General features: G+C 39.0%; 1 protein-coding gene across 1 annotated transcript in view; it reads right to left on the bottom strand.

Moving 5' to 3' along the window:
• Positions 1 to 27,883, bottom strand: part of LOC150076578 (N-acyl-phosphatidylethanolamine-hydrolyzing phospholipase D-like) — a 167,798-nt gene that overhangs the window by 40,496 nt on the left and 99,419 nt on the right. Inside the window, exon 7 of the mRNA XM_090388027.1 lies at positions 6,005 to 6,227. Coding sequence (XP_090244153.1) covers positions 6,075 to 6,227 — 153 coding nt within the window. The 3' untranslated portion in view covers positions 6,005 to 6,074. The remainder of the gene's footprint in view (positions 1 to 6,004; positions 6,228 to 27,883) is intronic.

Below are 27,883 nucleotides of genomic sequence, written 5' to 3'. Positions count from 1 at the left end.
TGATTAGAACATATCTTCAGCACTGCATATAGGTCTGGAAGCCTCATTTTAGGAAAGATATGGATCTGTTGAAACAGATGCAAAGAAGAGCAACAAAATCAGTGAAGGGGAACAAAATGGAACTCCAAGAAAGACTCCAGTTCTGCAAATTGCAGTTTATGGAAATGACAAAATCTGATGGTATCTTTACTCTTGGTCAGACGAGACACACAAAGTGCATAAATTTAAACTGAGGAAGGCTAGTTATAGGATATATGGGTGAAAATTTGCTTTCAGCCAGCAAGTAGTTGACTGTTGGAACAAACATCAATTAATGTTGTGGAAGTGGATAGTTTGAATAAAATTAAGGAAGAATTAGACAAATTTTTAGAGGGGATGGACAAGTGATGTGAGAAGATTGCTTTTTTCCTCTTCCATTTTCACTAATACTGTATAATCTTGCTTCCTTTCATTTGCCACTACTAATAATAAATTTTTTTTAATGTAATTTTGTTTTAATTTACAAAAAGTCAAAACAAGATAATTAATTTATATACAAATTATTGACTTAGTTCAGATCACTCATATAAAAATCTTGGCAATCTGCAGGCAGATCCCCAACTGGTGACCTGATTTATTGCTTTAGGCACTTTAATACAAGACTACGAATCTTGTAATAACTGAGAGTAAAGTGGAGAAGAAATTGTTGAAGATAAACACAAGAAAGGCACCTGGGGTGGATGGGATCTATCCAGTTATATTAAAGGAGGTAGCAAAGGAAGTAAGCAAACCCTTAGCCATAATTATGAGAGCTTCCTAGGACTCAGGGGAGGTACCCATGGACTGGAGATGTGCAAATGTGACCCCAATTCACAAAGGAGGATCAAAGGCTGACACAAGTAATTATAGACCTGTGAGTTTAACTTCTGTTCCCAGAAAATTAATTGAGGCACTGGTTAAAGAAGCACTGCAGGATCATCTAGACAAGACTTCAGTTATAGCTCGGACACAGCATGGTTTTGTTAAGGGGAAGTCTTGCCTGACCAATCTGATTGGATACTATGATGCAGTCACAAAAGAACTGGATGCAGGGAATAACTTTGATATTATATACTTGGATCTTAGAAAGGCTTTTGATACTGTTGCACATGGAAGACTGCTGCACAAATTGGAGCAGTGTGGCATTGGAGGCAAATTGCTGCTATGGATAAAGGGGTGGTTGAGGTGGAGAAGACAGAGAGTGGTAATCAATGGACACTGCTCATCGTGGACTAATGTTATTAGTGGAGTCCCTCAGGGTTCAGTATTGGGTCCTTTATTGTTTTCTGTATTTATAAATGATATTGATGATGGTATATCAGGCTTAATGTCCAAGTTTGCAGACGATACGAAGGTTGGCAGGGTTGTCAAGGACACTACTGACACTATGCTGCTGCAACAGGATTTGGAAAGGTTGAGCAGATGGGCTTCGAGGTGGCAAATGAAGTTTAACATTGACAAATGTAAAGTACTACATATGGGAAACAGCAACCCCAGAGCAACGTATCAACTCTGTGGTACTACACTGACAGTGGTAGAGAATGAAAGGGACCTGGGGGTGGTTGTGCAGGCAGATATGAAGTTCTCTGAGCAGTGCATACGGGCTGCAGGAGTAGCTTATGGTGTATTGTCAATGATATATAGGAATTTTTCTAGCAGGAATAGGGAGGTGATTATTCCCTTGTATAAGGCAATGGTCAGGCCACACCTAGAGTACTGTATACAGGCCTGGAGGCCTCATTTCAAGAAGGATGTAGAGCTGCTGGAACGAGTACAGAGAAGGGCAACAAGATTGGTGAATGGAACAAAGGGGTGCTCTTACGAAGAAAAGCTTAAGTTTTGCGAATTACAGTGTCTGGAAACTAGGCACCAGCGAGGTGATCTGATAGAGGTGTACAAAGCCTTGAATGGTTTGAGCATACTCAATGCTGATGGGATTCTTCCTCTTGCTCAGAATAATCACCTGAGAGGGCATAAATTCAAATTGAGGAAAGACAGATGTAGGATTGATGTGCGGAAATTTGCCTTTAGCCAGCGGGTGGTTGGTAGGTGGAACAGACTTCCATCCCTTGTCGTGGAAGTTGATAGCCTAAATAAGTTTAAGGCTTAGCTGGACAGGTATTTCGAACGAACAGAGGGGTGAAGTGGAAATGGTTATTTTTTTATTTATTTATGTTACTTTATTTTTTTTTTTATTTTTTTTATTTATTTTTTTTTTTATTTTTGGCTGATGCTGCATAAGCTTGCTTTCTTGCATCAAATGCCTCTACTAATGCTAATGAAATTATTAGTATGCTTGTTTCATAAGTCTTTCTCGATGATGTTATGTCTGTTATTACACAAATTTTGATTTTCATATTCATATATCATTCTTGGGTTCTGATTTTATATGGCAATTCACAAAAACTGATGAGTTAGCATTTTTATTTTTGCATCATTACTGATGATTTATACATATACAGGAACTCCCCGTCTTACGTAATACTCGACTTAAGCAAATTCGATTTTACGTAAGTTTTTGCCGGCCGGTGCAAACTGAAAAAAATATGGAAATGTATTTTGCATCTGTAGGGATAAATGGAGGTATTGTGAAAATATCCTAATGTTTCATATTGGGTTTTTTGATATTTTTGAAAAGAATTCCCAATATGGAAGTTGAAAATTTTGCTTTATTACTAAGATAGTTATCTCTCTAAAAGGTCATATTTATAATGGAAATTGCACTACACTTTCATCGTTATCATGTTTCATTATAAGAATCAATTTTGAAAGCCTTTGTGATATTTTTCTAAAGCACGTTTCTGAAGGTCATGACCAAAAAACAAACACAATTTGCACTTTCCAGTTTATTGGGCTTTTCTGTTACTGCAATCTATTATAAATGGGTAGTAAACTCGATCTTATTGCATTTGTGATAACCCCAATAACTGGAATTCTGTGGGTTTTTATGTTACAGTGTTATGGTGAAATGAGTTCCCCTTCACTGAAATCTTCAATCACATAAAAAACAAATTTTCAGTGATGAAGGGGAAGGGACCAACGGAAAGTGCAAATGCTGGCAGTGCTAGGAAACGAAACAAAATTGATTTAGAAATGAAGATGAAAATGATTAACAAGTACGAAGCAGGACGAAGTTTGCTATCTATTGCAAGGGAATTAGGTTTCACTGCTTCAACATAAGAATACTATTTTAAAAGATAGTGTGCTTATAAAAAAACATGTCAAAGGATCAATGCACTTAAGATCAAAAGTTATCGCAAAACAGTGTTCAGGTGCTATATCGAAGATGGAACAGCTATTAATAATATGGATGGAAAATTAGATTCAGAAGCAACTGCACCTGAGTCCAATGGCCATTCAAGCAAAATCACAAAGTATTTGTGAAGATATTAAGGATAAGTATGACGAACTCCAAGCCAAGTTCGTGGCAAGCAACTGGTGGTTTAATAGGTTCAAGCATCACGCTGGTTTCCAAAACATTAAAGTATGCGGTGAAATTGCCAGTGCCAATTCTGCAGCTGCAGAGAAATTTTGTGATGTGTTGGAAAAAATTATTGATGAAGGCAGCCATTCAAGACAGCAAATTTTTAATGTTGACGAGACTGCTCTGTATTGGAAAAAAAATGCTGGATCGAATATACATTGCCAAAGAGGGAAAGATAATGCCAGGTTTCAAGGCTTCAAAATATAGGGCAACACTCTTGCTTGCGGCTAAAGCAGCAGGAGATTACAGATTAATACCACTGCTTGTGTACCATTCTGGAAATCCTCGTATATTTAAGGGCATCAATAAAGCCACCCTACCTGTGCATTTCCGATTAAACCAGAGAGCATGGATAACAATATCTCTCTTTGAGGATTGGTTTAAATACTACTTCATTCCTGAGGTTGAAAAATATTGTAAAGACAACGATGTTCTCTTCAAGATTTTGCTTCTATTAGATAATGCTCCTGGACATCCTACACATCTAGATGATTTTAATTCAAATGTAAGAGTCGTATTTCTACCGCCAAACACGACTTCACTCATCCAACCTATGGAACAGGGTTTATTTCGAATTTAAAAGCATACTATTTACACACAATATTTGCTCAGGCATTGTTTGCAGTAGACGATGAGAAAAATGATGTTAAGAGACTTTTGGAAATCTTACAATATTTACCACAGCATCTCAAACATTAATAAGGCCTGGGTGGAAATTACTAAAAGTTGTTTAAATGGTGTATGGAAGAAAATATGCCCACGGCATGTAAAAGACTTTGAAGGATTTGAAAAAGACGAATCATATGAAGAGGTTACAGACAAGATTGTAAAGGTTGCAGAGCTACTTTAGTTGGAGGTTGTTGCCAAAGACATGGAAGAAGAAGAGAAGGAATTATCTAACGAAGAACTTATTGACTTGCAGGCAGTGATATTGAAAGAAGAAAATGCTGACGAAGCTCAAGATGAACTAAATGAGGAGCCGATACGCTTCATCACCAGAGAGAGATGGCAATGGCATTTCGTGAACTTGCATCAGCCATGACAAGGTTTGAGAAGATGGATCCTGACAGCGAACAATTCTTAAAAGTTAACAGAGGGGCGAATGATATGCTTGCTTGCTACAAAGAAATCTACAATGAAAAGAAAAAAGCCACCATCCAGTCATCCATTAATATGTTCTTTCATAAGGTTGAGCAGCCGACCCCTTCTAAATCTGCACAGCCCTCAACCTCCGCAACGGTGTACTTGTAAGCTGAAGACATTGATTCTGGTAACTATGCTCGAGGGGTAAAACTTACTAACGTTATGCCTGTCTCCTCTCTTTTTTTTGTGATTTTATAATTTTGAAATTTTTTAAATTGCATGCTTTTGTAATTTTTCAGGCTCATGAGATAAAAATTGAATAAATAATTCTATTCACATGTTCATCGAACATTTCTTTTATGATTCAATCAATTCAGTGAGCACAGTTGCGAGTGCTACACAAGCATGGGGGAAATTCCGACTCGTGTCAAATCTGACTTATGTAGAGTTCCGCGGAAAGCAACCCTTATGTTAATCGGGGAGTGGCTGTATATATATATTTTTTTCCTTGAAAGCAACTTCTATTAAATTTGTTGTTATTATGATACAATAACTTGAAATAATGTTACAGGGTTACAATGTTACATTAAGTTTATTGTTTGTTATTAGTGTAATAAGCATAATAAAATTATATTTATTACACTAGTAACAAACAGAACTAGTTAAAATGCTGGGAAGAAGAGGTTTCGAGATATTATTATTAAAAGATATTCTATTTTCAAATTGGCAATTACTTGCACAAGGTATTCCTAGAATATCACCCAATAAACCTGTATAGCCAATTCAGGAACCTTGCTGAAGTACCAAATTATTCATTTCAATTTCAAATTACAAGAAATATAATATTAGATAAAGCAAAAAAATAAATATTTATCTGATAGACAACCAAAAATGAATACTGCAAAAATGTTTTGCAGTATATTTTATTTTAATTGTAATATAATATATTTTAATATATTTAAAGGATAATTAAGAAAATCGTTATCATAATTATCATGTAGCAATATTATAATTAACATTTATTCCCTTCCACAGTTAGAATACATACTGTACCAGAGAAATATATAACATTCAGAAGATTAACATATATTGCTGAACAGCTGATACATCACAAAAAAAAGTAAAAATCACATTAGTATTCATATTTCTTTCTCAAAACATGACATTAACAGATAACTCTCTATAAGATGGCCACTCATTTTTTTTTCTTAATTACAAATCTACTCACTAAAATCCTTAAGATATAAAAAGATCACTTCTGGTATGAAATATAGCACTTTCTGTAAAAATGTATCTAAGGAGTAATTTATTCATTTTCTGTATTTCCTTAAGGAAACATTAAATTTTATCTTAGATTTAATACTCACATTTTCTGCAAATGGCATTTTTTAATCATTAAATTCTAAATAAGGAACTTACCAACTGAAATAAAATGTTGAGCCATAACAAAATATGAATGTGTTGAGCACTTCAGTAGCCATAACAACTTTCATAGAATCACTCTTTTTTCTCTTCTCTGCAATGTATGCACCCCATGCAAAATAAGTCTAGTTTCTCCATGCTTTAAAGTAAAGAAGCAGTCTGGTGATATGTTTCGCTTATCAAGGTTATCCCTCAGCCTCACTGGAGGATCAAGATAATACTTGAAAGAAAAAAAAAGGGAAAAAAAGAGAAATGGGGTTAAGAATAAAACCAAAACAAAATTAGGAAATAAGCACGGAATATCACATGCTTATCTTAATGCTCAAAATTCTGAATAACACTATTTATTTCAGAATTTTGATAAAACAACAGTTATGTAAAGCATAACACGACATTGTATTAAGGTGCATTAAAAACTTTTATACTGTACTGAAGAAGTGTTCACCAAAAATTCACACGATTTGGCATGATTTATGAGGGCTGTTTATGGTTAAGCTGGACTTATAGTATTTATTATTATTGTTTATTTATTTATTTTCTTTACAAAAACATACATATCAGAATTACCAAGCTTGTTACTCCTTTTAAAGATATCTCAGCACATTCACATCAGTGGTTTGCCAGAATGATGGCAAGCACTGATGCTGGCAGCATGGAAACAAGTAAAGCAACTGTATAGCCAATTCAAGACACAATGCTCGAGTTAATCATACCCCTTGAATTTCTAGGGATGATGAAATCATCTCTATAAATTCAAGTGATGATGGGCTAAATCGGGACTGTAAGGAGGGGGTGCTCTGCAATTTCCTGGCCCAAGGCCATCATCAAATTCATCATTTTTTTTTTTTTTTTTTAAATTCATCATATGTGAATGTGCATTACAGAGCAGCAGAATGATTCTCTCAGTTACGCAGGCCATTTAGTTTTTTTTTTTTTTTTTTTTTTGGTAGTTGTTGGCGCATCAGCTTCTGTGGCCATAATGCACCTCCCAAGGTTTTTGCAGTACTTTGATCCAAGCCTGAGGCGGGATTCGAACCAACGACCTTTGGGTTGCCAGGCAGGCACTTTACCCACCTGGCTAGCCCGGTCGGCAGGCCGTTTAGTGTTAGCTGCTATATGCACATAATTCAGAAGTAAGCTGACATAACACTGAGCATTAACTGTTATAAGAGGTGATAGAAAACTAATGAGAATTAATCCTTCTGAATATCTAAAGACCCTCTTCTGGATATTATTTTTTGGCACCATACCATACTGAACCTCTGATTCTGGAGTGACACAGTATCCATTGTCTCATCATGTCACTATTTCTGCAGAAATGTGAAAATTTTGTGTTCCCACTCCCAATTCAAACCAGGCCAGTCTTACAGAAGAAAGAAAGAATGGCATAATGTGCCTTTTGGTCACTTACTAGAATTTGTGGGACCCACTTACACACACCTTCTTGAACAAGTGTTCCATGAATAACTGCCTCTAGACCTCCAACACTTATGCACACTTTTGATACAGTGCATTATTGCAATTTGTCTGTTTTCCAAAATCAGTTCCTGAATGTAACAAATATTCACATATGATAGCTGTTGACTGCATCATGAGCATATGGTAAGGTAGCAACTTCTTCACAGAACCTTTGGAAACCTTAACAACCAATCATATACACTTGCACATGCCAAGATCTCCTGATACTGTATACTTAAAATTGCAGATAATTTCACTTTCAATTTTAACAGAAATTTCACAGCACTGTTCTACAGAGTGAGCAGTCAGAAGCCATCTTTTAGTAGTTAAATGTGTAAGCGTGGAAGGCACAGGGACTAAGAACAGTGTTCTCACCATCTGCCACAAAGAGCATTTTGTTGTTCTGGGGTAAAATAAAATAAAATTAAGTTAATATCTAAGAAAAATGCTAAGTAGCAGGATAACTGATTGTGATATGGAAAGACCACTTCAATATTATTTGTGTTAGACTACTTTAGCGTGTGTGTGTGAGAGAGAGTTTGTTCGTTATTTGGTTTTTAGGAGCATTAGCAACTAAGGCCATGTTGCTCTGGGATATGCGGTAGTCATTCCCTGACCTTTCCACGTCCTCTGTATTTGGTGGTCACGGGCTTGAACCCCGGTCTAATCAAGAAGCGTGTGCTACACACTGCTGCTCCTGCCCACCTGGCTATGGAGGCACCAAAGAGAGAGAGCATATTTTTCTTCATATTTTCTCAAAAAAAATATCAATGAACTGGAGACCCACTCCACTGGCAAATGAAGTAGAGGAAAGCCAAGAAGAAGAAAAAGATGGAAGGATGATAACCTTTCATCTTTTTCTTGGGCTTCCTCTACTTCATTTGTCAACACTTCTCCAGTTCTGATTTTGATTTTTTTTTTTTTTTTTTTGCCCACCTTCCATTATCCACTCTGTTTTTGCCATTCTCTTTTTTTTTTAATTTTTTATTAATAGATTATATTTTACATTGTTTCCCAATTTCCTTACTTTTAACTTTATCTATTAATGTTTCATTGGTTATTTTCCATAGTGTTATTTTCATTTCTATAGTTATAGAAAATGAAGTGAATTGAAATGAAGCCATAGGTATTTTTGTTTCTATGGCTTCAATTATTTGTTTTATTTTTGCTATTGTACCGCCTCTTCTATTTGTTATTACAGGCCTCACTGTAGTTTTTTATATTTTAACAGCCTGATCAATGTTTGGATTATTCTAAATTATATTTATCCCCCCCCACAGCATCCTACTCTCTTTGAATGCTTGTTTTTCTATTTCTTGAATTATTCCAGAACTATTTATCTCTATTCCTAGGTAGTTAAATTTCATTACATGTTCTATTTTCCCTATGGATATTTCTATATTATACTCTTTTTGATTTTTTATTAAAATTATGTAGCTTCTTTGCAAAGTGTTTTTATTTTTTATTCTCATTTGTTTATTAAGTCTAAATATATTTACTTCATTAAATAATTTATCTATTATCAAGCTGAAGCAATCTGGACTCAGCAGTGAGTCTCCTTGTCTTATTCCTTTAGGTTATTTCTATTTGCTCTATATTTTCTTGATCTGTTTTGATTATGCATTTATTGTCTGTGTACAAGTATATACAGTAGAACCCAGATAAGAAGTTTTTCAAGGGACTGTAGATTTAGAACTTCTTATGCGGGAAAACTTCTTAGAAGGGAAAATGACTTAAGGGTATGAAATATTAACTACACAAATAAAAATGAAAAGTTGCAGGTATATAGGGTGATTCACTACAGTACGACAAACTTGCAGGAGGTGTAGGGGCACAAAGACGAATCGGAATCACATAGCATTGCAGGGTCCGAAATGCCTTCGTCATGCGGTAGAGGACGTTGAACGGGAGGTCGCGTGAACAGCGATCCCACTGAAAGTCAGCATTTGCGAACCATTTCTGTTGAAGACACCAAGTAGCAAAAGTCCTCCGGAGTGGATAATCCGCAGGCTCCAATGATTGGATGCGTTGCAGATGGTATGAACTCATTTGGTTTGTTGACAGTATCCTCCATACAGTGGATTGGGAAATACCCAATCGTTGGCCTATCGCTCGAGTACTCGTACTCGCATTGCCTTCTGCATCCTCCTAGTATCCTTCTGCATCCTCCCGTAGGACATTCTCCTCATTGGCTGGCGTCCTCGTCATTCGCTCTCGATTCATGGTACCTCTCGTGAAACAACCAGTCTCACGTAACCTTCTGTGCACACGTGCGAAAATCATACGATGAGGAGCACGCCTGTGCGGTAAACATTCCTGGTACAAGCGCAGAACGGCACACCCGTTATCTGCAGCTCCATACGCGAGGTGCATGTCGGCCAGTTCAACATTTGAATACTCGTCCATCCTATTGCCTCAGGAACCGGTTCGCAAATGCTGACTTCCAGCGGGATCGCTGTTCATGCGACCTCCCGTTCAACATCCTCTACTGCATGACGAAGGCATTTCGAACCCTGGAATGCTATGTGATTCCGATTCGTCTTTGTGCCCCCCTACACCTCCTGCAAGTTTGTCGCACTGGTAGTGAATCACCCTGTATAAGTTAAAGATGATTTTTAAGTACTATTTCAGAATTTATAAATATTTTACTCTGCATATGGGAAACATTTTTAAACTGAGCATTTCTAATTGCTTAACATTCTCTTCATTAAACTCCTTACCAAATACTCATTACCAAGCTGTAAGCATTAGCATTAGCAGAGGCATATGATGCAAGAAAGCAAGCTTATTCAGCATCAGCCAAAAAAAAAAAAAAAAAAACCCACTCCCATTTCACCCCTCCGTTCGTTCGAAATACCTGTCCAGTTGAGCTTTAAATTTGTTTAGGCTATCAACTTCAACAACAAGTGATGGAAGTCGGTTCCACCAACCAACCACCCGCTGGCCAAAGGCAAATTTCCGCACATCTATCCGACATCCGTCCTTCCTCAATTTGAATTTATGCCCTCTGAGGTGATTATTCTGAGAAAGATGAAGAATCCCATTGGCATTGAGCATGCTCAAACCATTCAAAGCCTTATACACATCTATCAGATCACCTCGCCGGTGCCTAGTCTCCAAACTCTGTAATTTGCAAAACTTAAGCCTTTCTTCGTAAGAGCAACCCTTTGTTCCATTTAGTAATCTTGTTGCCCTTCTCTGTACCCGTTCCAGCAGCTCTACATCCTTCTTGAAATGAGGCCTCCAGACCTGTATACAGTACTCAAGATGTGGCCTTACCATTGCCTTATACAAGGGAATAATCACCTCCTTATCCCTGCTAGAAAAATTCCTGTATATCATTGACAAGACACCATGAGCTACTCTTGCAGCTCGTCTGCACTGCTCAGAGAACTTCATATCTGCCTGCACAATTACCCCCAGGTCCTTTTCATTCTCCACCACTGTCAGTGTAGTACCGCAGAGTTGATACGTTGCTCTGGGGTTACTGTTTCCCATATGCAGCACTTTACATTTGTCGATGTTAAACCTCATTTGCCACCTCTCAGCCCATCTGTTCAACCTTTCCAGATCCTGTTGCAGCAGCATAGCGTCAGTATTGTCCTTAACGACCCTGCCAACCTTTGTATCATCTGCAAACTTGGACATTAAACTTGATATCCCATCATCAATATCATTCATAAACACCGAAAACAACAACGGACCCAACACTGAACCTTGAGGAACTCCACTAATAACATTAGTCCACGTTGAGCAGTGTCCATTGATTACCACTCTCTGTCTTCTGCCACTCAACCATCCCCTTATCCATAGCAGCAATTTGCCTCCAATGCCACACTGCTCCAATTTGTGCAGCAGTCTTCCATGTGCAACAGTATCAAAAGCCTTTCTAAGATCCAAATATATAATATCAAAGTTATTCCCTGCATCCAGTTCTTTTGTGACTACATCATAGTATCCAATCAAATTGGTCAGGCAAGACCTGCCCTTAACAAAACCATGCTGCGTCTGAGCTATAATTGAATTCTTGTCTAGATGATCCTGCAGTGCTTCTTTAACCAGTGCCTCCATTAATTTACCTGGAACAGAAGTTAAACTAACAGGTCTATAATTACTTGTGTCAGCCTTTGATCCTCCTTTGTGAATTGGGGTTACATTTGCACATCTCCAGTCTATGGGTACCTCCCCTGAGTCCAAAGAAGCTCTCATAATTATGGCTAGGGGTTTGCATACTTCCTTTGCTGCCTCCTTTAATATAACTGGATAGATCCCATCCACCCCAGGTGCCTTTTTTATGTTTATCCTCAACAATCTCTCCTCCACTTTCCTCTCAGTTATTACAAAATCATCCAGCTCACTGCCAATGTTTACTTTACCTACATCATTCTCCTTCCTGAATAACTCCTCATGCGTGAATGTAGATGCAAAATACTCATTTAGATTGTTAGCCACCTGAGCAGGATCCTCAACTGTTGAACCATCAATATCCAGTGGACCAATCTGATTCATCCCTTTCCTTTTCGAGTTCAAGTATGTAAAGAACTCTTTTCTGTTTTTCTTTGCATCCTTTGCCAAGGATTTTTCATAGTCTGCCTTTGCCTGCCTAATCTCCTTTGTGACTTGGTTACAGACCAACTTATATCTATCATAGGCTTCCATGTCACCCATTAATTTGTATGTATCCCATGCATTTTTCTTCTCTGCCACATGTCTCATTAGTTCATCTGACAACCATTTAGGCCTAAACCTTGAACAATATTTCTTAGTTGGTATGTAAAGCCTGGTAGCCTCCAAGATTAGTTCCTTGAATGCTTCCCATTTTGAGTTTGCTGTTGGTAACATCATCAGTTGGTCCCACTGTATAGAATTTAAATACTGTCTCAGACCATCATAGTCGCCTTTACGAAAACAAAAACCCTTCCCTTTACCTCTGATGGTAGTTACCTCCTTGAGTAAATCCCACTTCAACACACTGTGATCACTGCCACCTAGTGGTTCATTTATCTGCAGGTTCTTAATGCATGAAGAATCACTACTGATAATCAGATCAAGAGTATTGCTCCCTCTTGTTGCCTCATGAACATGCTGATGTAGAAAACAATCATCCAATAAATCCACAAAAGCCTTGCTAGTGTGCGAGTGACCAACCCACAAATTCCAGTCAATATCTGGGAAATTAAAGTCCCCCATTATAAGACTCTCTGATTTACTGGCCCACTCTATTTCCCTGTACAATATCTTATTATACTCATCAGAGTCATTAGGCCTATAGCACACTCCTACTCTCAATTTTGATTTCCCTATGCTTATGTCACACCAAACTGACTCGACACTGCCCTGTCCATCGATGTCGACTGGCTTCACTTCCTTGGACTTTATGTGTTTCTTAATTAATAGCATAACCCCTCCTCCCCTCCTGACCTGTCTATCCTTTCTATACACATTGTATTTCCCAAATTCCAGTTCCGCATTACTTATATCTGTGTGACACCACGTCTCTGATATCCCAACAATATCTGCCTTTGATGTTTTGAGCAATACCTCAAATTCACAAATTTATTTACCAAACTCCTAGCATTGGTGTACACGCAGGTATACATGCACCTGTTTCTATTCTTAGCTACCCTAACACAACCCATGTGTTTACTTGTACCGCAATGACTACCAGCAGTCTCTGAAATATCCTGCATCTTGTTTTTTAGACTTCTGCTCATTTCAATAGAAGCAGTGCAAGAATCACTTCCACCTCTGCCACTTGCTACTGTTAATCTATTAGTCCTTGTATCCCCCCCAACTAGCAGTTTTCCGACCCACCTAACACTGCCTCGACAGCATCAGCAAAAATTCTTGCACCCTTTCTATTTAAGTGTATCCCATCCCTGTAGAAGCAATCTCTCCTGTTAACAAGTACAGTTCAGGCTGAAAAAAATTCTACCCCTTGAGCCTTGCACAATCCCTCCAGGGCCGAATTGATCGACAAGGCTCTCATCATATACTCCCTCCTATCGTGTCTGGGCAGAATTGCAGACACTTTCAAGTTCAACCCTAATTCACGGCTTTTTTTCAACAGTGACCTGTACTTGCTAAGTAATTCCGCCGGTCTCCTACTCTTAATATCATTAGTGCCAACGTGTACAACTATATCACCTTTTGTGCCCTTAAAAGATGATATCCACTCTACAACGTCATCAACTTTTGCTCCTGGCAGACATACCCTGGTCCTATTCCACCTATCCTTTTTACAAAGTATGTTCCCCGTTTCCCTGACAATAGAGTCACCAACAACTACTAGTTCCTGTGGGACCAGCGTATTCTGCCTAGGGGGCTGCTTCTGTGTTGCCTGATGACCAAGTGCAAGCTCTGGCGTTGATGTGGGCAGCTGAGAGCTTGATGGGCCCCTCAATTTATTTCCTTCGAGGGCATCCACCCTGTCCTTCAAGCTCTCATAAAGGCCCATAACAACGCTGAGTTGTCGCCTGATTTCCTTGCACTCCTTACATCGTGCACACACAAAGACATCCCCCTTGGCAGTATCATGTCCCGTACCCGACTGCTCCGCAAACATCAAGCAAACAGTGCATTTTAATAGACTGTGATTCAGAGGACAACTGCCCCCCTCAGTTCTCCCCTGAACCACAGCACTCCCATTAGCTTGAGCCTTTTGCTTTGCTGCTCTGGTCAGAGTCATGATTCCGATTTAATTCAATAAAATTCAAAACAAAAATTAAATCCTTAAGTTATATCCCAAAACAGTTATGTTATATATATATTTTTTTCGGTATCTAGTGTTTTCTACGAGTTCCCTTTATACAACTTCCGTATCACGTGTACCACTATAATTATGTATTAATTATTTGTTACGATTAAGTCGTTATATATATATATATATATAGAGTTAAAAGTACAATTTAATTGACAATAAAGTTTATCAAGATTAATAGATTTACTGATTAATTGACAATATTATATTATGCACTATACGACACTAAGCTTATGCTATCGTGTAAAAATGGCGGGAATTCACGAACAGTATTTCTACGGACTCGTAAGTATTGATTAGCTTCCAAATCTCGCTATCTCAATTTAGAATAAACTAAGGATCCTGACTAGGTCTATAATCTACTTATAGAAGATAATTTGATATAACAGTTGGTTAATAAATCGACTAAATTTGGTTAAAAAAAAAAAAATTTGGTTTGTGACACGTGGATTGGATACCGTTACCGATACTAAGTAATATCTACAAAATCTCTGTCTAAGTTAAACTTTAAACTAAGTATCGTAACTAGGAATATAAAGCTACTCTAGAAAATAAGTTAATATGACAATTTAAACTAATAAAGCAGAAAATAAATCAGGAAAAACTTCTCTGTTTGAAGAGCTTTAAGGAGCAATGACCGCACAGGCTAACCTTGCACCCAGATCAAAAGGATGAACTCCTTTGGAGTTCCAACATACCTTAAAAGGCCACAATTACAATAAGACACAGCAACAATCCATTAAGTAATTCTGAACTGTTCACAACGATCAGAACTTAACTTTAACAAACTTAACATGGTCTACATATCCGATTGTGGATATCGATGAAAAAAACTGCAATATGTCGCTTCCGTTATATGAAAATGTTTCTACTTAGAATGCTTTGGCGCTGAAAGCCTCAGACTCTATGGAAAATACACTAATCAAACAAGTTAGTGCCAAGCATCATTTAGGTGCCGACCGGGCTAGCCGAGTGGGTAAAGTACCTGCCCGGCAACCCAAAGGTCGCGGGTTCGATTCCCGCCTCGGGCTTGGATCAAAGTACTGCAAAAACCATGGGAGGTGCAATATGGCCACAGAAGCCGATGCGCCAACAACTACCAAATCAAAAAAAAAAAAAAAAAAATCATTTAGGTCTTCTTGATTGGTGAAGCATTGCTTATTGGAGGTAGTGCAATATCAAGGCAACTCATTGTGAAGGCATTTGCAATATGAGATACACGTATATCAAAAATGATGCCATTTACCTACTTCAGTGGTTTACTCAAACTAAAATAATGCTTGGCACAAACTGGTTCAATTACCAAATGTTTATAAAGTTTAATACAGTAAAACCCAGATAAGAAATTCCAGCATAAGAAGTTTTCCCCATACTAGGTTCGGTTAAATTTGGCTGTGAGTTTGTGTACGCAGCCTTAACCAATATTAAACATCCATATTTATAATTATTGATACACCAATAATGTACTTAGCAATAAGAGTGAGCATTTTTTCACCCTCTTCACTTGGTATTAATGCTATGTTAGCACCTCGTGATCACAACTCGTGTCGGGTCAGCAATCTCGACTGACTTTTGGCCGATTTTCGGAACTTTGGTTCTCAGCTCCGGTGGATTGGAAACTTGCACAGAGCACATAAAACATAGAGAAAGGCCCCTCTATTTAAGGAATGGTTTTACCCTATTTGCACCAACAGCTTATGACCAAACCGAAATCACTGAAAATTACTGACTTCTGGCCACACAGTCAATTTTGATTTGTCTTGTGACTGGGTCTGCAGTTAAAAGCGCCCTGTTCTAGAATTATTGTGGCCTTTCAGCCACCACATCCAAACTTCACTTATTGACTGGGTATTGGTGACCCCCCGTGCTACTATAGGGTAGGACTGTGCTCAATTAACTCTGAGACATTCTGTGAACTGCACAGTGAACTAAAATGTGCCTTCAAGATTCCCCCCACCCTCTTTCCTTATATGGGTGGACTTCAGCTTTCCTACTATAGCTCCTACATCGAAATAATTGTGATTTCTGTGATCGGCGCCCCTGAAAACCGCAAGGAAAAAAAACCCCGCTGATCTAGGGCCCTTTTTAATCTGGGCTCTTTTCCCCCTACACGACAAGTGGAAATCAGCCCAAATCTTCAGCATAACGCCCTGTGGTCCCAAATCATCGCAGCTTCTTGCAGCGACCACAGAATATCATAATTTTCACTGCTCTACAAGGATGAATCAAACAAGTCCCGACAATCCAGAACCTTGTTCTTCCGAACTTTATGAAAATGCCTTCATAAGACTGAAACCGCTCAGAAGTAAGCATGGAAAATGCCTCTGGAACTGTTCAGACTGTAGACATAACAGGCGATGTGGAAAGCCAAAAACCCGCTCCAGTTCCAAAAAAGCACAACAAGAAGGTAGAAATCCCAAAACCTGAGAGAGAAACTAGATCTCAATCTGAATCCAAGGAACAAACTGAACAAAGGAGCCAGCAGTGAGACTGCGTGGAGGAGGGGCATGCTCTGTATCCAGCACTGCAAGTTGGGCCCATCCTGCAACGGGTGATCACCCTTAGGACGGCATTAGAGACCTTGTTCAAAGAGCTAACAAACAGGTTTACAACAACTCTCCGCACCAAAATCATCTCCTTATGGAGCAAATTGCTGAGTTGATGAATTTGAGGTATTGCTCAAAACATCACATGTACACCAATGCTAGGAGTACAGTGAATAAATTTGATGAGTTTGAAGTGCTGGTCAAGACATCAAAGGCAGATATTGTTGGCATATCAGAGACGTGGTGTCACACCGATATAAGGAATGCAGAACTGGAATATGGGGAGTACAACGTCTACAGAAAGGATAGACAGGATAGGAAGGGAGGAGGGGTTATGCTATTAGTTAAGAAACACATAAAATCCAAGGAAGTGAAGCTAGTCGACATCTATGGACAGGGCAGTGTCGAGTCATTTTGGTGTGACATAAGCAAAGGTAAATCAAAATTGAGAGTAGGAGTGTGCTATAGGCCTAATGACTCTGATGAGTATAATGAGATACTGTACAGGGAAATAGAATGGGCCAGTAAATCAGAGAGTCTTACAATGGGGGATTTTAATTTCCCAGATATTGACTGGAATTTGTGGATTGGTCACTCACACACTAGCAAGGCTTTTGTGGATTTATTGGATGATTGTTTTCTACACCAGAATGTTCGGGAGGCAACTAGAGGGAGTAATACTCTTGATCTGATTATCAGTAGTGATTCTTCATGCATTAAGAATCTGCAGATAAAGGAACCACTAGGTGGCAGTGATCACAGTGTGCTGAAGTGGGATTTACTCAAGGAGGTAACTACCATCAAAGGTAAAGGGAAGGGTTTTTGCTTTCGTAAAGGTGACTATGATGGTCTGAGACAGTATTTAAATTCTATACAGTGGGACCAACTGATGATGTTACCAACAGCAAATTCAAAATGGGAAGCATTTAAGGAACTAATCTTGGAAGCTACCAGGCTTTACATACCAACCAAGAAATATTGTTCAAGGTTCAGGCCTAAATGGTTGTCAGATGAACTAATGAGACATATGGCAGAGAAGAAAAATGCATGGGATACATACAAATTAATGGGTGACATGGAAGCCTATGATAGATATAAGTTTGTCTATAACCAAGTCACAAAGGAGATTAGGCAGGCAAAGGCAGATTATGAGAAATCCTTGGCAAAGGATGCAAAGAAAAACAGAAAAGAGTTCTTTACCTATTTAAACTCAAGAAGGAAAGGGATGAATCAGATTGGTCCACTGGATGTTGATGGTTCAACAGTTGAGGATCCTGCTCAGGTGGCTAACAATCTAAACGAGTATTTTGCATCTACATTCACACATGAGGAGTTATTCAGGAAGGGGAATGTCGTAGGTGAAGCAAACATTGGCAGTGAGCTAGATGATTTTCTAATAACTGAGAGGAAAGTGGAGGAGAAATTGTTGAGGATAAACATAAAAAAAGCACCTGGAGTGGATGGGATCTATCCAGTTATATTAAAGGAGGCAGCAAAGGAAGTAAGCAAACCCCTAGCCATAATTATGAGAGCTTCTTTGAACTCGGGGGAGGTACCCATAGACTGGAGATGTGCAAATGTAATCCCAATTCACAAAGGAGGATCAAAGGCTGACACAAGTAATTATAGGTCCGTTAGTTTAACTTCAGTTCCAGGAAAATTAATGGAGGCACTGGTTAAAGAAGCACTGCAGGATCATCTAGACAAGAATTCAGTTATAGCTCAGACACAGCATGGTTTTGTTAAGGGAAGGTCTTGTTTGACCAATTTGACTGGATACTATGATGTAGTCACAAAAGAACTGGATGCAGGGAATAACTTTGATATTATATCAAAGTTATGCCCTGCATCCAGGGAATAACTTTGATATTATATATTTGGATCTTAGAAAAGCTTTTGATACTGTTGCGCATGGAAGACTGCTGCACAAATTGGAGCAGTGTGGCATTGGAGGCAAATTGCTGCTATGGATAAAGGGATGGTTGAGTGGCAGAAGACAGAGGGTGGTAATCAATGGACACTGCTCAATGTGGACTAATGTTATTAGTGGAGTTCCTCAGGGTTCAGTGTTGGGTCCATTGTTGTTTTCTGTATTTATAAATGATATTGATGATGGTATATCAAGCTTAATGTCCAAGTTTGCAGATGATACAAAGGTTGGCAGGCTTGTTAAGGACACTACTGATGCTATGCTGCTGCAACAGGATCTGGAAAGGTTGAGCAGATGGGCTGAGAGGTGGCAAATGAAGTTTAACATTGACAAATGTAAAGTACTACATATGAGAAACAGTAACCCCAGATTAACGTATCAACTTTGTGGTACTACGTTGACAGTAGTAGAGAATGAAAAGGACCTGGAGGTAATTGTGCAGGCAGATATGAAGTTCTCTGAGCAGTGCAGACGAGCTGCAAGAGTAGCTCATGGTGTCTTGTCAATGATATACAGGAATTTCTAGCAGGGATAGGGTTGTGATTATTCCCTTGTATAAGGCATTGGTCAGGCCACACCTTGAGTACTGTATACAGGTCTGGAGGCCTCATTTCAAGAAGGATGTAGAGCTGCTGGAACGAGTACAGAGAAGGGCAACAAGATTAGTGGCGAATAAAGGCTTAAGTTTTGCAAATTACAGAGTCTGGAGACTAGGCATCAGCGAGGTGATCTGACAGATATGGCTTTGAATGGCTTGAGCATGCTCAATGCCGATGGGATTCTTCCTCTTGCTCAGAATAATCACCTGAGAGGGCATAAATTCAAATTGAGGAAGGACGGATGTCGGATAGATGTGTGGAAATTTGCCTTTAGCCAGCGGGCAGTTGGTTTGTGGAATAGACTTCCATCACTTGTTGTTGAAGTTGATAGCCTAAACAAATTTAAGGCTCAGCTGGACAGGTATTTCGAACGAATGGAGGGGTGAAATGGGAGTAGTGGTTGTGTTTTTTTTTTTTTTTTTTTTTTTTTTGGCTGATGCTGAATAAGCTTGCTTTCTTGTATCATATGCCTCTACTAATGCTAATTGGAGACTATCCTCCTCTCTACACAATCGAAATATGACAAAGCAACTGCCAAGTTAGAGGCCTACTTGGAGGGAAGGGCAAATCAAATGCCACAGCGTGCCCTTTCCTACGCACAAGCACTGAGGACCACACCTTACCAGACGCTGACTGCAGATTCTAGTGCACAACCTGCCAAACGAAAAACACGCCTAAAGCAACCACATCTGGTCATTCTACGCCCTGCGACACTGGACGAAACGCAATCCAGCGAAGAGCTCAAGACACAAGTAATCACAAATCCAAGCAATGGACTCAAGACAATGAGGATAAAAGCAGTTAGGAAGACCTGAAACACTGGCATACTAATAGAGATGGATACAAAGGGAGAAGCAGAAAAGATCATCAATAACCCAAAAATTCCAGAACTAGGCCTTACAGTGACTTTGCCCAAGCGAAAAGGACTGTCCATAACAATATATGACTTAGAAAATGACCCGACACCAAACGACAGATGAGAGTTGGCAGACGAGATCTACCAGAGAAATTTCTCCAACTCCCCACCTAACTCTGATGCCCAAAACCTGCTCACCCCAAAGTACTCCTACAAATCTAAAGACGCTAGATCCACCAAATGGATTGTGGAACTTACCCGTCGTCTGGCAGGCCCTGAAAGGGCAGACAAGAATCTTTGTAAACTGGAGCAGCCACCGCTTCCGCGAGCACGTGGGTGTGCTCAAATGCTTCTGTTTTGCAGATATGGCCAAACTACACATACTTGCACACAAACGGCACCAACATGTGGTCTCTGTTCTGAAAAAGGCCATTATTATAACAACTGTCCAAATAAAAGCACATAACCAGTTTGAACTAATTGTAAAGGCCTAAAAATGGACTCTGCACACTCCATAAGAGACAGCAAATGCCCAGTGTACCTTAAAGCTAAGAGTTTATACCAGGCAGAACTCGATTATGGAGACATGCCTTAAGGAGTACAACACCACTGAGGTTAAGTTCATACAAATAAACGCACAAAGGGACAGGGCAGTGGCCGATCAGTTACAACTTAAAAGCTGAAGAGGAGAACATTGAAGTCTTAATTTTGCAAGAACCATGCCCACATGAAAATGGTCCGGAGGTATCCCCTGAAATACAAGATCATCCAGGTGGAGGATGAGACTCCCTGGGCAGCCAATATCATCTGGAATCCAGACATCACAGCTACTAGAATTACACACCTCTGCACTACTTGGGCCGCATGTGCCCACGTTACCTCCATGGGAGCCCTTCATGTTGTGGCCCTGTACTGCTGCCCAGGTGAGGACATCACCTTCGCCATAAATTACCTTCACACGGTAATCAACACCATTCCAAACTTGAGAATAATCATTGGCACAGACACCAACTGCAGGTCCCCCCGGTGTGGCACAGTCACACACCTGATCGACCAGGCACAAGGAATGGTCAAAAACTAGAGGGGTTCCTGGCAAACGCACAAGTAACGGTATTAAACCTCCCACACAACCTGCCGACTTTCTGCAATACGTTGTGGGAGTCAACTATAGATGTCATCATGGCCTCCATAAACATAGCCAGCAATATTACTGGGTGGTCGGTCCAAGATGCCTAGACCATCTCCGACCACCATGCCATAACCTTCCAGCTTACCTGCTCACTAACTAGGAACCCAGTACCAAGACAAATACAGCACAGGTACACTATCCAGAAAGCAAATTGGGACACCTTCCAGACTGAAGACAACAGCACTCATCACTTAGGCTTGTGAATCTGCAATACCTAGGAAACATCCAGCCCCGGGTGCAGTGCCATGGTAAAACCGGGAACTGCAGCACCTTAGAAAGGAAACTCAGATCCAATGCAAGGCTTTTCAAAGGGCCAGAAGATCTTGGCCAGCTGCAGAAGTGGAGGCCTTACAGCAGTGGTACAGAGAAGCGAGAAATGCCCACACAGCACAGATACGTCACTGCAAACAGGAGACTTGGCAGCGATTGGTCACAACTACTGGCAATAACAATCCCTGGGGGAATGGTCTACAAGATCACCACAAACAAGCTCCCTTGGGGGGAGGTTGTCGCTACTACTAGAACTCCACAAGGTGCCATGACTACAAACCGGGAAAGCACCATAAACAATATTCTTGATGTAGTCTTTCGACCACCGGCTGAATCGCAGACTAATGATCAGAAGAAAATGTGCCAAGATAATGCGACCTACAATAACCAAGCAATGGTTATTGTAGCCTTTCACCAGGGAGGAGCTAACTGCAGCAGCATCAACTATCAGAGGAAATAAATGCCCAGGGCCAGACCTGCTAGAACCAGAAATTGTTAAAAAGACATTGGAACATGCCCCTAACCTGATGCTAAATCTTTACAACAAATGCCTCCAGGCAGGAGCCTTTCCAACATCTTGGAAGGTTGCCAATGTCAAACTTATCCTAAAAATCCTCCTAGACTCTTACAGGCCTATAGCCTTGCTCTCCGTGGTCAGCAAGCTCTTTGAGCGCCTATTACATGCTTGTCTCCAACATCGCTACAATACTGCAGGACTAACAACGCCCAAACAGTTCGGCTTTCGACAGGGTCATTCTGTGATAGATGCCCACCAGCACCTCCTGGGAAAAGTGGAGAACTGCAACAGAAAATACTTCTTGGTGATCTCTGTGGACTTCGCTGGGGCATTCAACACACTTTGGTGGCCGAGCGTCCTGGCCAGACTTAGAGCGGCATATCTTCCCAGCAACCTCTATCAGACCTTACAAAACTACCTATCCAACAGATTCGTAGTAATGAATTCGCCCTATCAGACCCTCTCTAGAAGCATCCACCGGGGCTGCCTGCAGGATTTGATCCTGAGACCATTCCTATGGTACGTCGTCTTGGACAGCTTCCTCGTCTCGGACCTCGGAGAAGTGGATGCTCAAGCATTTGCCAATGACCTCATTCTCTCCGTCTCGGCGAACTCAAGGGCAAAACTGGAAGAATCTGCGAACCTGGCCTGGGAGCTACTTCAGAACTGGGCAAAACAGAATCACCTGAGAATATCACCAGAAAAAAACCAACTCAGTCTTGCTGAAAGGGAACTTGGAACTACGACGGTCTCCTCAAATTAAGATAAACCAGACGACGATAAAATTCTCGAAACAACTCAAGTATCTAGGGGTCATCCTAGACCACAACCTATCCTTCAAAGACCACCTACAAAACATCCGAACCAAGATTAGGAATGCTGCCCCCATTGCTAGGGTGGCTCGAAGGGACTGGGGCCTTGGCTGGCATACGCTACATGTCTTCTACAAAGCCATATTCATACCTATCATCACATATGCCTCTGGCATATGGTATCACAAGGCTACTACCGCAGTCAACCGACGTATCATCGACTCAACCCAAAGATTGATTCTACTATTTACTTCTCGTGCCTGCAGCACGGTGAGCACCCACACTTTACAAGTCCTGACCAGAGTTCTAACCCTTGACCTGGAGATTGTGGGCAAAGAATTACTTTACAACCTGGCAAAGGGCACCTCACGGACTTGTCTGAGACGTACAACTGACCCAGCAAATAAGCGCACCGCTGAAAAGATGAGGCTCTATGCTCACCTGCTGCAGGTGTGGCAAGAGAGATGGACTTTTCTGGTTATCTCCCATACAGGGGAGATAACCAGAAAGTTTATACCTGACGTCGGCAGGGTCTACCCTAAGTTCCCAATGTGGTCCTCACCTGGACTCCATGTGGCATACCTTCTCACCGGACATGGTGCCATCAATGCCAAACTTTTCTTTTTGGGAATTGAAGAGGACCTGTGTTTGCGGCGGTCTTGAGAGCTGGCAACATCTAATGTATGATTGCCAGCTTTATGACGACCTCTGCAACATCCTAATAACAAAGATCCTATATTGTCCTAGAGGATGGGAGCACAACATACTGGATACAAAACAAGAGTACCTGGCTTTCTCCTGCTACGCCCAACAGTTCTTCGCAAGAAGACGAGTGCTCGCTGAAATGGTGCACAACTGAACCCTATACATGACAACCAGGAATAACAACTGAACCTACTTAATAAAGGACAAGAACTGACTTGACTAAATTGGACGGGACCTGGTCTCATGTGAGTGATATCCCAAATGGGAACACCAATACCACTGAAGACCAACTGCAGATTGCTGCTGGCCATCTTGGCTCTCAAACCATGCTCCCTTGCATGGTCCTATCTTTTCCCCTTCTCTCCCGGCAGGGGGAGGGGACGGTATTTTCCGTCCCCTCACCTCCTTGCCACTCCTCTCTTCGCCTGGTGGGGCATGGGCCTGCCCCACTGATTACCTGGAGCCGCCTTCTCTATTGTCCCCATATTTCTGTCTTTTCCCCCCAGCCTTCTGTCTCCCCCCACTCTACCTAATATGCAAGTGTATACCCTACATAACTTAAAATTTAATAATGACTCAATTTAATTGCGTTCACACTAAACTCATTTGGCCTTTCTACTCAATTTTCTTAACCCCCACTGAGCGAAAATTTTATTTTATTTTATTATATATATATATATATATATATATACACACACACACACAGGTGATCTCTGCTTAACGCTGATAATTCGTTCCGTAAAAACAGAGTGCTAAGTGAACCCTGCATTCCCATAAGATAACATATGTATTTGTAAGATGCGGTCGGTGCCATAGGATATTTCCTAATCAATAATAAACGGTAGTGAAAAGATGCACAAATGTCGGTCAAAATATTTAATATTCAAATATTTGAACATATAAAATATTCTGCATTACATGCATATATAAGTATGTGGTAACTACTTACGTATCAAAATTAAACTTAAAATTCCAATTAAAATCATGAATTCAATTGATCTAAATTGATTTAATTTGATTTTGGGTTGAACTTTGGCCCTCTTCCAAATAAACTAAAAGGGGTATTAATTTTAAATCCCCCACAGTGTTACCACCCTACAATAAAGTCAACCGATCCTTTGCCGCTTTGAAACCTGGCATGTTTTTTTCTTCTTTCGATATGAAACTTCTTTTAGGCATTCGTTTCCACGAAAGTCCTGCTTCATCTATGTTAAAAACTTGTTGAGAAGTATAACACATAATATCCCTCTTCAATAATTTTAACAAGTTCTTTTTTGAAAGTTTTGGCTCCTTCTGCACATGCAGCTTCTCCTTGGATTTTAAATCTATTCAACCAGCCCTTAGTTTTAAATGGTTCCACATTTTTTTTTTAGGTGAGTTTTCTTCAGATCATCATATTGGCTAATCTCTCTCTTTCTCTCTCTATTTTTTTTTTTTTTTTTTGTTTATAATATTTAACTTAACTGAATTCTGCATTGGATATTATCTTCAATAAAATTAGTTAACGTCTTTCCATTTCAATCCTAATAGCTGGCCTAGCCCTAGTGGCTTGCAGTGGAACAGCTATCTTTCCCGCTGCTAAAATTAATTCTTTATTTTTTTTTTATAATTGTTCTTACAGTTAAATTTGCAAGTCCTAAATTATGGCACACATCCGCTTGTCTTTGACTGGAATCGATTTGCTTCAAAACGTCTAATTTAATTTTCAAATTCAGTCTTTTTCTTACATTTATAGTCTTCATACTGCGCTCAGATGTTGTTGCTTTTTCATTCTTATCGGCCATTATTAACTCTTCGAAAATGTAACTGCGTTGGTTGCATTAATTATGATACAATGTTCAAGTAAACTGTCCGTTTTGCACAATGTCTAATACGGTACTGAGTGACGACTAGACTTCGGATAAATGCATATAACGCAAATATTACAAGCAATATACTTGATCATTTTTTAAAATGTTGATCTTGGAACTACGTAACAAGTCACTGTACTGCGATTAAATTAGCGTGCGAGAAAATTTCACTGAGCATGGAAAAATTTCTCAAGTCGGCGTGGGAAACGTTTCAATTCTGTTTTGCTATTCATTTTCAAGCTATCGACTCCATCAAATCGACTCCATTTAAATATGCCAAAAATGCAATCTGTAAAAGAGTGTGATCTGTATCAACGTTATAGTCAGATACGGGTTATAATATAAGAAAAGCGTTATAGCAAATCAGCATAAAGCAAACCGCGTTATAACGGGGGCCTACTGTGTATATATATATATATATATATATATATATAAAAAATAGAATATTATTAGAAAAGTAAATCAATCCAATAATAATACCATCAGGGACCTAAGAAAACGCAAAAAAAAAAAAAAAAAAAAAAAAATTATTATTATCACTTTTTACCGACAATCTAGATGACTTCAACTGGGGCCAACCACCCAGAATGAAGGCAAAAAAAACGACAAGAAGTTCTCTGTTTCTGTGATGATCAATATATGCTAAGTAATTTAAATCTAAACCAAATATAAACCAGTATAAGTCAAATATAAATCGAATATAATAAATCGAATGATGATAAAAATTAAGAAAAATTTTGAAATATTAGAATCAAAGGTAAGAAATATAAGTAAAATATAAATGTAAGCATATATTAATCATCATTGACCCGACAGAGAACGTAATTTAATGATTAAAATAAGATTAAATATATAATACATACTACATTTGACCGTATCTAGGACATAATGTAATAGTCGTCAAAATAATATGTGGTGCCCCCTATGTGATGGATACGGTAAAAATAAATAAATAATTAAATTAATGCAAAGAGAAACATGCAGATAGTAAGAAGATAGTAAGAAGAAAAACTAAAGGAGTAGGAATAATAGAACCTGAACTCCACAAAGGCGAAAAATAGTGGTATAGATAAGAAATAGTTTCTCCTACGTCCTCGGATTGCCCTAATAATTTCGGAGAAATAAAAATAAAGAGTGTAGGACAGATTAAAGACATTACAAGATATAAGTTGTGGCTCGGGTAATAATAATAATTTTTTTTTTTTTTTTTTGCGTTTTCTTAGGTCCCTGATGGTATTATTATTGGATTGATTTACTTTTTCTAATAATATTCTATAGACATTATGGGTGTATTGCATGATTGCTTGCATCTGCATTAACCCATAAATATTAGTTATTGTCTTTTTAACTTTCTTTCTTTCCTTTTTTATCACTAATATAACTATTAATATATATATATATTTTTTTTTTTTTAGGTCCTAGCCACTGAAATCTCAGGAAATTAGGTGGCAGGACCTGCCAGAGTAAATATTTCAATACTAGTATACCTGGTCTGCCTCCACGAGGCATAGTGTAGACAACATTGGGCTCCAGCAGGGGTCTAGCGGCTAAATGGCCAGAAGAACAACGATACACAACACTACACTCATACAATATTCATACACTTTTAAATCTCTGGCCTTTACAGTGAACTGTTACACCCACAATGAAAGCAACACGGAGATGGGGACACCCCTGGTGCCGTTAGACACAAACACACTATACACTATACCAGTGGTTTTCAACCGGGGTGCCACAACAACATTCCAGGGGTGCCACGTAATTTGGGTTTATGTTATTAAACTTATTATTTTTTAAAATTTATATGTTTATTTCATTATAAAAAGGTGTACAGTTCCTTTTTAATTTGTGGTGATCTATAATTGATGCTTACGGTAGTACCTCTATAAAAAGAATAAAATTATTATATATTGTATATATATAATTTGTATTATTAAATGTAATTTTTATAATTATATTATTGTAATAACTATCATATAACATATATTTTTTAATATTATATATATATATATATATATATAGAGAGAGAGAGAGAGAGGGAGAGAATCAGATCTAACAGACAGAAAATTGAGTATTGAGTAGGGGTACCACAAAATAAAATAAATTACTTAGGAGTGCCATTATTAAAAAAAAAAAAGATTGAAAACCACTGCACTGACTATATGTTGTAATGTATTATTTTCCCAGGTAAAAAGTTTTCCTGCATAAAGTTTGTGATAAAGAATACAGTGTATTATTATTCTGACGTTTTCCCACTTAATACATTTTTTAAATATACAATTGCTTATTTTTAATATTAAACAATATGAACATTTGGTAAATGAACAAGTTATTGTATAGTCTCATTTTAGTTCATAATAAATCACCGAAGTAGGTGAAATGGC

Source organism: Mastigoproctus giganteus, chromosome 13 (genome assembly GCF_048544385.1).
Source record: "Mastigoproctus giganteus isolate SK-2022 chromosome 13, ASM4854438v1, whole genome shotgun sequence".
NCBI classification, from domain to species: Eukaryota; Metazoa; Arthropoda; class Arachnida; order Uropygi; family Thelyphonidae; genus Mastigoproctus; species Mastigoproctus giganteus.
This window is presented reverse-complemented; position numbering and strand designations above follow the sequence as displayed.